We start from the raw sequence: 13,499 nt of genomic DNA on the forward strand, positions 1-13,499 counted from the left end.
CAACAGAGTAAAACTTAAAGCTAGTAAAAATAAGTAAATTGATGAGTTTAATAAGCAGATAAAGATAAATGGAGAGGAAAAAGAAATGGGAAGAGAATCCACTTCCTCAGTGCTTTAAGAGCTTAATCTAAAATGTTACTGATTAGATCCTGCCAGGTTATGAAAAAGTTCTGCACAGATCCTCTAAGTGAGAATTAGATTTTTTCCAATTTCAAATAATATATAACATCAGTTACCCACTGACATAAAAGAGGAGAGTTAGGATTCTTCCAGTTGAACAAGGTAAGTCTACGTGCCAATAGTGTAGTAAAGGAGATCACAGTTTGTTTGTCCTTCTCCACTTTAAACCCATCTGGAAGAACACCAAACACAGGTGTTAATGGATTAAGAGGGATTGTGACACCAAGGTTGTCTGAAAGGCACTTAAAAATTTTGGTCCAGAATGATGTTAATTTGGTGCAGGTCCAAAACATGTGACCCAGTGAGGCAGGGACTTGATTGCAGCGTTCGCAGGTTGGATCTTGCCCTGGAAACATTTTGGACAATTTTAAACGAGACAGATGTGCTCGATATATAATTTTGAGTTGAATAATTGTATGCTTAATCCATATAGAGCTTGAGTGAATTCTCTGCTTTGCTACTTTCCACTCCTTTGCTGATATGTTGATTGAGAGATCCTTTTCCCATTGTCCTCTTGGATCTTTGAAAGGGAGGGACTGTAAAATGGTTTTATATGTCAGAGAAATGCTTTCTGAGTCCTTAAAACTGATCAATAGTTTTTCCAGCATAGTGGGAGGTAGGAGATGAGGAAAATTGGGCAGGTTCTTTTTCACAAAGTTTCCACTTTGAAGGTAGTGAAAGAAATGTGTTGCTGGAAAGTTAAATTTGGAATGTAATTGTTGATAGGATGCAAAGACGTTGTCTATGTACAGATCTCTAAGTAATTTAATCCCAAATGTTTTGCAGATATTAAAAACTACATATGTTTGTGAGAGTGGAAAAAGGTGGTTCTCGTGCAGAGGTGCCACAGATAAACACTTCTCTATCTTAAAATGCTTTCTACATTGGTTCCATATTCTGAGTGAGTGAAGCACAATTGGGTTATTAGTATATTGGCGATACCTTGCATTTATTGGGACACAGAGCAAGGAATATAAAAAAGTACTGCAGGATTTTATTTCTATAGTGGACCAAGTCTGTGTATGTTCATCTACAGTATTTGTGTCCATGTCCAGGCTTTTATAGTTTGTATGTTTGCTGCCCAGTAATAAAATTGAAAGTTAGGTAGAGCCATGCCACCTTCTGCCTTTGGGCCTTGTAGAGTCGCTCTTTGGATATGTGGATGTTTTAAATTCCAAATAAATTAGATTATGGGTGAATCTAACTGCTTAAAAAATTATTTATTGGTGTATATTGGAATATTTTGAAATAAAAAGAGAAGCTTAAGGAGGATATTCATCTTAACAATGTTAATTCTTCCAGCTAGAGTGAGGTGGAGGGTTGACCATCTATGCAAGTCTTGCTTAATTTTTTCCATACAGACGGCAAAATTTTGTTGATAAAGAGCTTTATGTTTACTTGTGATGTTTACCCCTAGGTATTTAAACTGATCTGAAATGATAAAAGGGAAGGTGTACAATCTAATATTGTATGGTTGAGAATTCACTGTGAAGAGCACACTTTTATTCAAATTAATTCTGAGATCAGAGATCTTTTGAAATTCTGTTAGTGCTGTTAGGACTGCAGGCACAGTATTTTGTGGGTCTGATATATACAGTACCATATCATCTGCATATAGAGAAATTTAAAGTTCAAGTCCTTCTCTGATAATCCCCTTTATCTAATAAGCATTTCGATAGTGAACTGCCAGTGGCTCAATAGCGATTGAAAAAAGTAGTGGTGACAAGGGGCATCCTTGTCTGAGGTTTTAATTCATCTACTCTTTCATTCACTTTCTGATCCCATTCAGTCCAATGTAGAGTCATAGGGGAGATACTAGTGAGAGACTATCCCAAGAGCTTTGGATGGGGTACCAGTTCACTCAGCCTCCTGTACTTCTTCATATGTGGCCAGTTTAGATTCTCCAGTTTACCTAACCTGCGTGCCATCGGGGTGCTGAAGGGAAAACAACAGAACCATTCATACTCAGAGTCCATAATCAGGCCAAATTCAAGTCCATAATTTTGTAACTGTAAGGCAGAAGAACTAACCCCTATGCCACCATTCAAACCGTTTGAGAATTTGAAATATTCATTTGATCACTGTGCTGTTGATTTTTTTTTCAGTGGGACATTAAGGTTGCATACCTGATTGAGTGCCATTCTCAGTAATGTTTGGAAAGGAAAGAGCCCACACAAAATTGAGAGAAGCCAGAAGATGAAAAGAAGTGCTGACTCCCCTGTCTTGTCACACTGGCGCACACTCTCTTGACAAAGAATCACTAAGACCTTGAAAAAGAACGAAAGTAAAGAATTTATTAGCTAAGAATGTTAAGGATGCCACTGCATTACATTGAGTTGAAGTTTAATGTCATATGGAAAAATAGCAGTGAAATTCTTTTTTGCCACGCTCCTTTAGAACAGTGACAATAACACAATGCTAGCAAAAGAGACACACAAAAACTATAAAGGGCAACACATACGTTCACAATCATATATAATATGTATTTCCATATATACTGTACATACACACTCAATGAACAAATTATTAGGAGTGTCTACAGTATACACCTTTCTTTTCCATGCAATTGGCTAATCAGTCAATCGTGTGGCAGCAATGCAATACATAAACTCATTCTGATACAGGTCAAAGGCTTCAGTTCATATTCCCATCAAACACCAGAACAGGGGGAAAAAAATAAATGTGATCTTAGTGATTTCAATCATGGCATAATTGTTGCTGCCAGAGAGGCTGGTTTGAATATTTCTGTAACTGCTGATCTCCTGGGATTTTCATGAACAATAGTCTGTAGTGTTTGCTCAAAATGGTGCGAAAAACAAAGTACTACCAGAAATTGGCAGCTCTGCGGACGGAAATATCTTGTTGATATCACATTGAACCTTAAAGCAGGTGGGCAACAACAGCAGAAGACCACACTGGGTCCCACTCCTGTCGGCCAAGAACAGAAAGCAGAGGCTGCATTGGACACAGGCTCACCAAAATGGAACAGCCTGGTCTGATGAACCTTGATTTTTATGCTGAGGCACACAGATGACAGAGGCTCACTGCCTTAAGTGTCCAGTCCAGGCTGATGCTGGTGGTGTAATGCTGAGGAGAAATTTTTCTTGGCACTCTTTCTGCCCATCAGTAACAATCAATCATTGATTGAATGCCACTGCCTATTTGAGTATTGTAGCTGACCATTTGTGTCTCTTCATGGCCACAATTTACCCATCTACTAATGGTTACTTCCAGCAGTATAATGCACCATGTCTCAAAGTGGTTTTATGAACATGACATTATCTGAATCCTGTAGAACACCTATGTGTTGTGGTAGGGCAGGCAATTCACAGCATGAGTGTGCAGCTGAAATATCTAAAAAAATGTGTGATGCAATCAAGTCAACATTGAGTGGAATCTCACAGGAATGCTTCAAAAATCTTGTGGAATCAATGCCATGAAGAACTGGGGCTGTTTTGACAGCAAAGGGAGTTCCTACCCAGTATTAGTATAGTGATCCTAAGAATTTTCTCAGTGAGTGAATATGTGTGTGTGTGTGCATATATATAAATATATAGATAGATAGATATTTATATATATATATATATATATATATATATATATATATATATATATATATATATATATATACTGTGGAGGATTGCCGGCTTTCCAGTCCGGCCCTCACCCCCAGGCCGCTAGGAGGAGCCCTCCGGACAGCATATTGGTGCCCCGAGTTCCAGCAGGGCCTCATGGACTCTGTAGTTTTTATACACAGCCCTGCTGGATACCTTGGGGGCCGCCAGGAGTCTCTGCGAAGGGCCTCATGGACTCTTTTATGCTCTATAACCCGGGAGTGCATCTCAGTCACGTGACTGGAAGAAGCAACGTGCTCCCGGGATGAAGAAAAGGACTGTTTGCCCTGACCCGGAAGGAAAACGGACTTGTGGGTTTGGCTTGGAGCCACTTCCGGGTCAGGGGCTATAAAAGGACTCTGGGAAGCCCAGAACACTGAGCTGAGCTGGGAGGTAGGGTGGCGACGTGTCTGGGCGAGGAGGAGAGTTATTATAGAGAGAGAATTGTGTTAATGAGTGTGTGGAGGAGGGTGCTTTGTGCACATTATAATAACAAAATAAAAAGTTGTTATATTTTCACCTGGTCTGAAGAGTGGTACCTGAGGGTTCGAGAAGTGGACACAAGCCTCATCTGTTACAGTGGCGTAGTCGGCAGGATACTCTGGCCGTCTGGAGGCAGAGGATCTGCATTACAAATTAAATTTGTTGTGGCAGAGAACCCTAAGAAGGTCCCTCAAGTAACCGCGGAGGTGAAAACTCCACCCGCGACCAAGAGCGCTGCTATTGTGAGCCGTGACACGCAGTCAGCTGCAATGGGGAAAAGGTCTGGCAAGAAGAAGGCCAACACCAGCTGGGTGAAGACCGCGACCGACGCCGAGCTGTACTGGACTTACCTAACTGGGTCTGAGGGGGACCGACAGCCGATAAAGGCTGAGCAAGTCCGAAGGGCGCAATTGCAAGTAGGCTGCTAGCAATCGGCTACGTCAACAGCCCTGAATGAGTCGGGGACACAGCGGGAGAATCCGGAGGTATGTGCCGGGGCAACGCCCGATGGGCAAGGGATAGTTTGTTCCTATTTTGCAGAGGCCTGCCTTCGGAAAACAACCGCTGATTCGGATACCTGCCTCGTACCGTGGCAAGATGGCCGCGATACCCAGAAGGCAAGTCGGGCTGGAAGTCGGATGGAAGCGGCCAACCCATTCGTGGGATGTATCCACGTGACCTCGCGCGACAGCAACCAGGAAGAAGGTCGGTTTGGAGCCGTCGGTGAGGTCAATACTTCCCCAACGCGTCTGCGCTCCCTGAAGGGGAAGGGGGCGGCGAGCGAAGCAGCGCCAACATTAAACAAAGGTAAAGAGGGACGGGAAGTGACTGTAGTGTCTGCCGGCAATGGAAAAAAGGCAGACCGCAGCCAGCCGCAGGAGGCTACCCGTTCCTCTAAAGACTCCAAATCCCAGGAGCCCTTGCGAAGCCCAGCAGAGCACGTGCCAGTAGTGGACGTGCTCATTGGTTCCCGGTCGGCAGGCGACCAAAATAAGGAAGTAGCCTTACTGCCGGCCGAGACAAATAACTTTATAAACTTAAGGGAGCTCGATGAGTATCTCGAGCCCCTAAATATTGTCTTCCAGGGACTAAATGACCTGAGGAAACGAGTGGAGGAGCTGGGAGCTGCAGCCGAAATGCCGTTGAGGGGACTGCAGGAATACCTTCGGCGGTTAGGCCGTGAAGCCCCGACCTCGATTGATTCGGTGGTGCAGGTGAGTGAAATCTGCGCCGTATATAATAAGGGGACGCAGTGTGAATCGGCACCGCGTTTAATAAGTTGCGGTTGCCAAAGCGCTGTGTCTCCGACAGTAGAGTGTGGCGTGATGACTGACTGGACAGGGGTGGAAGCGATCCATCCGGGGCTTGCGTTTGACGCAGGTGCCCGGAACGAGACGCCACTCCAGACCCCGATCGGTCTGATGAAGGGCTTACCGTTGGTTACTGAAGGGGCGGGGGAAGTACCGATCGTCCCGGGGCAGCTGAATAGTGCTGTTACCCGGAGCGATGCAGTACTAATGACGCCGCCTCCGAGTTTGCATAGGACAACGGGCGTGCAAACAGCAAAGAGGCTTTCTCTTTTCCATAGAGAGCCTCATGCTGTGCACAAGTCCCAGAAAAAGCAGGAGATCCCCGAATTAAAACGAGGGTCTCCTAACAATATAAAGAAAAGGGCAGAGAGCAGCAAAGCGGCTATAATTCCCTCCTTGGCGGAGGACAGGGCGGAGCTAACCCTGACGGAGTTTCCAAGGTGTTTTAGGTCCCAAGAAGAGAGGCGACCAGGAGGACGGCAGCGGTGTTACAACTGCCGTCAACCGGGCCATCTATGGCGAAGTTGTCCCCGGAGGACAGGGGAGCGGTGGGTTAACCGTTACACTGTTCCCCCAAGGTTCGCTGGGGGGTCTTGACGTCGTCGCCAGGGTCCGGACGACGCGTCCTCTTGGAGGAGAACGTCCCTCGCGGGGACCAACGCTCCGCCCCAGTTGGCTTCGCTGAGAGGGGGGAACTGTGGAGGATTGCCGGCTTTCCAGTCCGGCCCTCACCCCCAGGCCGCTAGGAGGAGCCCTCCGGACAGCATATTGGTGCCCCGAGTTCCAGCAGGGCCTCATGGACTCTGTAGTTTTTATACACAGCCCTGCTGGATACCTTGGGGGCCGCCAGGAGTCGCTGCGAAGGGCCTCATGGACTCTTTTATGCCCTATAACCCGGGAGTGCATCTCAGTCATGTGACTGGAAGAAGCGACGTGCTCCCGGGATGAAGAAAAGGACTGTTTGCCCTGACCCGGAAGGAAAACGGACTTGTGGGTTTGGCTTGGAGCCACTTCCGGGTCAGGGGCTATAAAAGGACTCTGGGAAGCCCAGAACACTGAGCTGAGCTGGGAGGTAGGGTGGCAACATGTCTGGGCGAGGAGGAGAGTTATTATAGAGAGAGAATTGTGTTAATGAGTGTGTGGAGGAGGGTGCTTTGTGCACATTATAATAACAAAATAAAAAGTTGTTATATTTTCACCTGGTCTGAAGAGTGGTACCTGAGGGTTCGAGAGGTGGACACAAGCCTCATCTGTTACAATATATAGATAGATAGATAGATATATATATAGATATACTGTATATTGTAAGCAGTTGGGGGTGCTAGCGAGCCCCCAAACACAGACAACCCAACACAACTTGGGTTCAAATAAAAGATTCTTTAATCTACAGAGCTCCAAATTGCAATTAATCCAGCCAATACACAGACCTTAAGTTCTTACTTGCTTTCTTTCTCCTTTTGTCTTTCACTTTCTTCCTTTGATGGGCTTTGTCCACTGCCTCCCAACTCTGACTCCTTTTAAGGTGGACCGGGGAGCACTACAGTGATGTATAGTGGCCAGTTGGCCCCCTCATCCGAACCCCGCAGCACCCCTGTCATCCCGCAGGGACCCCTAAAGAGCTGCACTTCCGAACTACAATTATAATGCATCCCTGCGGGTGTCCAGACTGGGACTCTATATGAGGGACACTGCCACCTAATACTGTATAATGGAGGATGAACTGTTCTCTTTCTTCCTCTTTGGTCGATTCAAGTGGCCTTCGGGCATCCCAATCAGGACAGGAATCATAAGACATCCTGGCTGGGTACTGCCTCATTTATTCCATCCTACCATTATGGCATATATTATATATATATATATTTAACACAGTTGTTCATATTAAAATATTTGTTATGAGTAGCTGTTCATTAATCTTACAACATAAACTGTTTCTTTAAACTTCTTCTTCATATTTTCACTGAACAAATACCCTTCACCTATCTTTTGTCCTTAAACATAAAATGATTATTAAAAGTGACCAGTTTGCCTCCATTTCACTAGACTGAAAGTGAAGTAAACCATTAATTTCTTGCTTTGATGTGCATACAAAACACTGCAAACACATATTTACACTCTAACATTTGTCATAATCTTAGTCATTAAATCTGCGGCTTTCACTTTGAATGCCAGCTTCTGGCTAAGAGAAGAAATGTGGTCATGTTGACTGTAGACAGTCCTGGTTATCAAGTACTCAGACACTGCAGGTGTCCCTTCTAAGCTCTTTCTTGAATAGAAATCAATTTTTACTGTTAATGGAGTCTGTCATTTTATTAGATGCTTTCAGTGTGTGTTATACTTTTCTGAGAAATTACACAAAATGTTCAACCATACATCTTGCAACACTTACAAAGTATCAGTAAAGTGTTTATTTATGTCTACAAAGTGACATACTAAAAAAAAAATAACACTTGAGTTTGGAGTGGTCTGAGGTGGCCTAACTGAGATGAATGTTTTTGATATTAAATCTTTAGTATACGGCCTATGAATCCTTCATGTTAAAAAGTTATTTTGCCATCATGTCAATTTGCCACACTGCACAGAGATGAGTAACTTATCTATTGATGTTTTATAAGTGTAATGAAGACTAATGGCAGCCTAATGGGAAAGACTGAGAGACTCAAGAGGAGCTTTTTACCCTCACACCATCAGCATCCTGACAACATACTTTTGAACCTAAAACTCACTTCAACTCACTGCACAGACACTTTATACTTTTCACTGTTTTCACTATTTCAGACTTCACAGTTTGTCTTAATTTTAATCTAATTTATCTTAATTTAAATGAATAGATTTAATCTTAGTTAATCTCATCTAATTTAGTTAATTTCATTATCCTTTTTCACCTATTTATTTTATTGTGTGTTTGCTTTTGTTTTGCACAGTCCTGGAGTAGACCAGCTTTTCATTTCACTGCACATTGTACCTGTATAACTGTGTGTGTGGTGAATAAATCTCATGAAGAAGCCTTTGTTAAGGTCTTGTTGCTTAAGAGTAAATGAGTAAGAGATGCATTTTTGCAGTAGCTAAACTATAGTGTTACCCATGTGTCTATGATTCTTTACATTAAGAAAAATAAAAATTCTGTAACATTTTCTAAAGTTTCTAATTGTGTTCTTATATTCTTTTTGAACTCATTTAAAAATTCACTGTACTCATTCCTTTCAGAATTTTGAAAATTCAGTCATCTTTCTCTTCTTTTGGCTGCTCCCGTTAGGGGTCATCTTCTTCCATATCTTTCTGTCCTCTGCATCTTGTTCTGTTACACCCATCACCTGCATGTCCTCTCTCACCGCATCCATACATCTTCGCTTAGGCCTTTCTCTTTTCCTCTTCCCTGGCAGCTCTATCCTTAGCATCCTTCTCCCAATATACCCAGTATGTCTCCTCTGCACATGTCCAAACCAACGTAATCTCGCCTCTCTGACTTTGTCTCCCAACCGTCCAATTTACTCATGTTACTCCTTAATCTCCATGTTCTTAAACTGAGAGGTTCAGCTCCTTCAACTGTTCCTTGTAGCTCACATCTCTCAGACCCAGAATCAGCCTAGTTGATCTGCTAGTTGTCATTACAAGTGAAAAGTCTGATAAAACAACCACACATTTATATCCCTGAAGAGCTTTACATCTGATTATACAAGATGTGGTTTGATAGCTTCTTTGTAAACTTTTAGTTTTAGGAAAACAGCAAAATAAAGTTATGTGAAGAATAAATAAAGAAATGTGAATTTCCCCTTCGGGATTAATAAAGTATCTATCTATCTATCTATCTATCTATCTATCTATCTATCTATCTATCTATCTATCTATCTATCTATCTATCTATCTATCTATCTATCTATCTATCTATCTATCTATCTAAAATGATCAGTTGTAAGAGATGAGCAATGAGAAGTCAGCAGGTCCCCTAGGATTCAGAAAAATGTCTTCTTTGTCACTCTAAATTTATAGGGAATGCAGTCAACAAAAGTTTAAAATCAGGGTGGCAAATGATGGACAACTTATGTGATCGGGATTAAGTTTTCTGCTTTATGCCTTCAAACGGTTTCACTGAGCAGATATTAAGTGATCTTGGACTGATGTATGCAGGTTTCTGGTTCATACCCAAACCATGACCATCTTTGGTACTTCGAGAAAGACAATGTGGCATAGTGACTAAAGCACTGGACTCTTAATTGCAAGGCTGTGAGTACCTCTCTCCCCATCTGAATGTCATTTAGCCCACTCTTCAACTATACAAATAAATATTTAAAAAGTTGCAAACTACTCTAGGATGGTGTTTACTATTGAAAGAGTGCCTCAGAGAAGGAAGACTGTCTGGAATGAATGGTCAGTTGATGCACTTACCTTTATAAACTGTGATATACACAGTTTATAGCTTAACATGACACAATCAAACCTGCTTATTCCAATTTAGGGCCATCAGCCTGTCCCAGCAGCATTGGGCAGAAGCCAGGAAGCAGGCAGTCCACTGCAGGGCTCCCTCACACAGAGCCAATTTGGAATTGCCATTCAAGTAACCAGCACGTCTTTGAGGATTTCTGGACACACAAGCATGGTGGGTCTCTTATGTTGTAAACAAATATTGGGAGTGTGGAACATTTACTAACTGGGTTTTTCTTTGTGTACCGATATGGATGATCACCATCCAGAAACTAAAATAATCCCAGCGTCACTTCTTTTCTCCCCTTCTGCTATGGTTGAATAAAAAGCAAAACACACCGGGAAGCATTGTCATTCAATGTCTCCTGGCAGAGCAGATGACGCTCATGACAGAAGACAGTATCCATTGACTTTTAGATGACAGTGATGGCTACAGCATATTTATGACTTTAGCACAACTTTACCTGAAATGAGCTCTTGGTGAAAATGAGTCTCTAGGCTTGAACCTCAAACATTTTTACATTTCCTTTTTTCCAAACAGTCATGAGGAGAACGTGCAAAGTACAAATGGACTTTGACCACCAGTGGGATTCAAACCTAGGATACTGCATCGGTGGGAAGGTAGTACTACCCAAAGCACCACCATGCTTTTCCAAGATAATAACATTACCTTTATTAAAGCATTTCATCTTTTAGATTCTTCTCCATTAGAAGTAAATTTATAAAGTAAGGGGATTTTACACTCCTAATGCCCCCATCCCCTCCATCAGCATTTCTCATAGCTTGACCTAAAATGTGTGTGTCCTTTTTTGAGGACTTGCAGGATACTTCACCATAGACCTGGAGGAGCTATTTGGAATTTTAAGTTGTTATTCCTAAAATACAACAAATGGAATGAACTCAAAGGGTGATTTTACTCTTCTATACTTTAAATAGTTAATCCCATCTTACCCATGAACAGGCGTACAAAATTGGATTTGTGTAAAGAACTGCCGGGTTGGGCTTTTCACGAGTTGGATCTTGGTAGTTCCCATAATCTTCAGCCACAGTGATGGCGATGCCAGCAACAGCTGTGAGAAACAATAAGGCCACCAGCAACTGTGAGGAAATAAAAAAGCAGTTGGTTACTGAGACCCTTACAACGAGTGAGAAAAAAAGGCACAAGTGAATGTTTGAATTGAACAAGTAAAAGAGGTTTACACAAATAAACATGTGAAGGTCAACTCAAAAACACAACACAAATAAAAAATTCTGAATTAGCATAAAGTGCCTTAATTTGGGGTGTTCATAAGAAATGCAATGATTTACTTCATGAGATAGAATTACATAATAGCCAAGAATAATCATATTTAATATTTGAAATATTAAGATGTGTGCTTCAGTTTAAATGTTTAAAGTCTAAATATTTTCACTTGTAATACAAATTTGTCATTTTTCACTCCCTGATTGAGGTCCATAGAAGGATAGATCCCTCTTAAGGATCGAAAATAACATCATAGTCATAATCACTAACCTTGTCGAAATCGTTACCTACATGCTTATGTTTGAAATTTGACATTTTTATCCTTCTTAAAGTGACTCTTAAAGGGCCAGGACCACCAATAAAGAATCAAAAATCAAAAATATTATCACATTCACAATTTTTGAATTTAACATTTTTTTGAAGTTTTGTGAAAAGGAGTAACATTTTTTTAATTTTATTTATCAAATAACATTCCATACAAATAAGTCAAGTTTTATAAGACTTTGTTCAAAACAAATCAACCCCCACCCATGAAAAAGAGAGCTAGGCCAGCAGAGTAAAACTTTAATAATAGTAAAAATATGTAGATAACTAAATGAATAAAAATAAATAGAATAAAAAAGAGGGGAGAGAATCTGCTTCTTCAATTTAAATGCTTATTCTAAAATATTATTGATTAGATCCTGCCAGGTTTTGAAAAATATCTGAACAGATCCTCTAAGTGAGAATTTGATTTTTCCAATTTCAAATAGTATACTGTACATCAGTTACCCATTGACTTAAAAGAGGAGAGTTAAGTTTCTTCCAGTTGAGCAAGATAAGTCTATGTGCCAATATTGAAGTAAAGGCAATTACAGTTTGTTTGTCCTTTGTCCACTTTAAGCCCATCTGGGAGCCCACCAAACACAGCTGTTAATGGTTTAGGAGGGATTGTGACACCAAGGCTGTCTGAAAGGCATTTAAAGATTTTGGTCCAGAATGATGTTAATTTGGTGCAAGTCTAAAACATGTGACCCAGTGAGGCTGGAGCTCGATTGCAACGTTCGCAGGTTGGATCTTGCCTTGGAAACATTTTGGACAATTTTAAACGAGACACATGTGCTCGATATATAATTCTAAATTGAATACTTACATGCTTTGCGTATATGGAGCTCGAGTGAATTTTGTGCATTGCTACCTTCCACTCCTTTTCTGAGATGTTGAGTGAGAGATGAGAGTAACATTGACCCCTCATATTCCATTATGGGGGAACCCCTAAGGTCAATTGATGTGGCATGTACAACTTCAAGTTCTTCCAGGCATTCTTGGTGAAGACACCTATTGGAATGTAATTTCTTGCACAAAATATGCTCTAAAATGGCCTTACATTTGGGTTTTTCAGGTCTAGAGCGCCAAAAATAGGGCAGACACCAGAAAGCTTGACATCTTGCATAACTAGGCATCACAACCAGTCAAACGTTATATCAGATGTGGCTGTTTTCTCATACTGGTGGATCAGGAGACACTGGACAAAAAAAAACTAAAGTCATTTTTTGTTTGTTCTTTATCTTGCCTTATACAATTTCTTATATTAGGAATTTGTTAGTTTTCGCATACCCCTTGGGGTTGGAGTGCAGGGTCAGCCATTGCACAGCACCCTTGGAGCAATTGCAGGTTAAGGACCTTGCTCAAGGGCCCAGCAGAATAGGATCCCTGTTGGTACTAATGAGTATTTGAATCGGCAACCTTCTGGATACTAGCACAGATCCTTACCCTCAAAGCCACCACTTTCAAAGCTTTCATAAGTAATGGTTATGAACACATAAAGCTAATAAAAAATCAGATTCAGAGATACACAGTACTAAATTCATTAACCAGGAGAACTATGAATTCAGGAGACTCTATAGCCAAGTGTTGTGGTTTATCCATAAACTTGGATGATCGGTGAATGCACAAAGCTGATCTTCTAGGCCATACTGGTGGTGACACTGTGCACCATGCAGTGTTCATGACTACACTAGTATGCCAATAAAGCAAATGACAGCACCCACAAGAAACAAAGTGGCATCTAAGTTAGACGAAAATTATTTTTAACAACTTGGCCCCTAGTAAACTCACAAAATTAAATGTCACGTCTGAATTCCTTATGGTTCAAAACCCCCAAGAGAAAACAAAAATCTAATAATTTACAAGAAATAAAGTGAAGAAAAATGGATAGACTGAATAATAACAATCTAGTCTAGAAAAATTCAGGTTTCTCCCATCAAACTC

At 41.4% G+C, this 13,499-nt stretch overlaps 1 protein-coding gene across 1 annotated transcript in view; it reads right to left on the reverse strand.

The window, feature by feature from the left end:
* Positions 1–13,499, reverse strand: part of abcc2 (ATP-binding cassette, sub-family C (CFTR/MRP), member 2) — a 174,450-nt gene that overhangs the window by 140,396 nt on the left and 20,555 nt on the right. The window contains exons 3-4 of the mRNA XM_028795700.2: positions 10,958–11,104; positions 2,307–2,447 (exon numbers count right to left, since the gene is read on the reverse strand). Coding sequence (XP_028651533.1) covers positions 2,307–2,447; positions 10,958–11,104 — 288 coding nt within the window. The remainder of the gene's footprint in view (positions 1–2,306; positions 2,448–10,957; positions 11,105–13,499) is intronic.

The sequence above is a fragment of the Erpetoichthys calabaricus genome, chromosome 2 (assembly GCF_900747795.2).
Source record: "Erpetoichthys calabaricus chromosome 2, fErpCal1.3, whole genome shotgun sequence".
Lineage (NCBI taxonomy): Eukaryota > Metazoa > Chordata > Cladistia > Polypteriformes > Polypteridae > Erpetoichthys > Erpetoichthys calabaricus.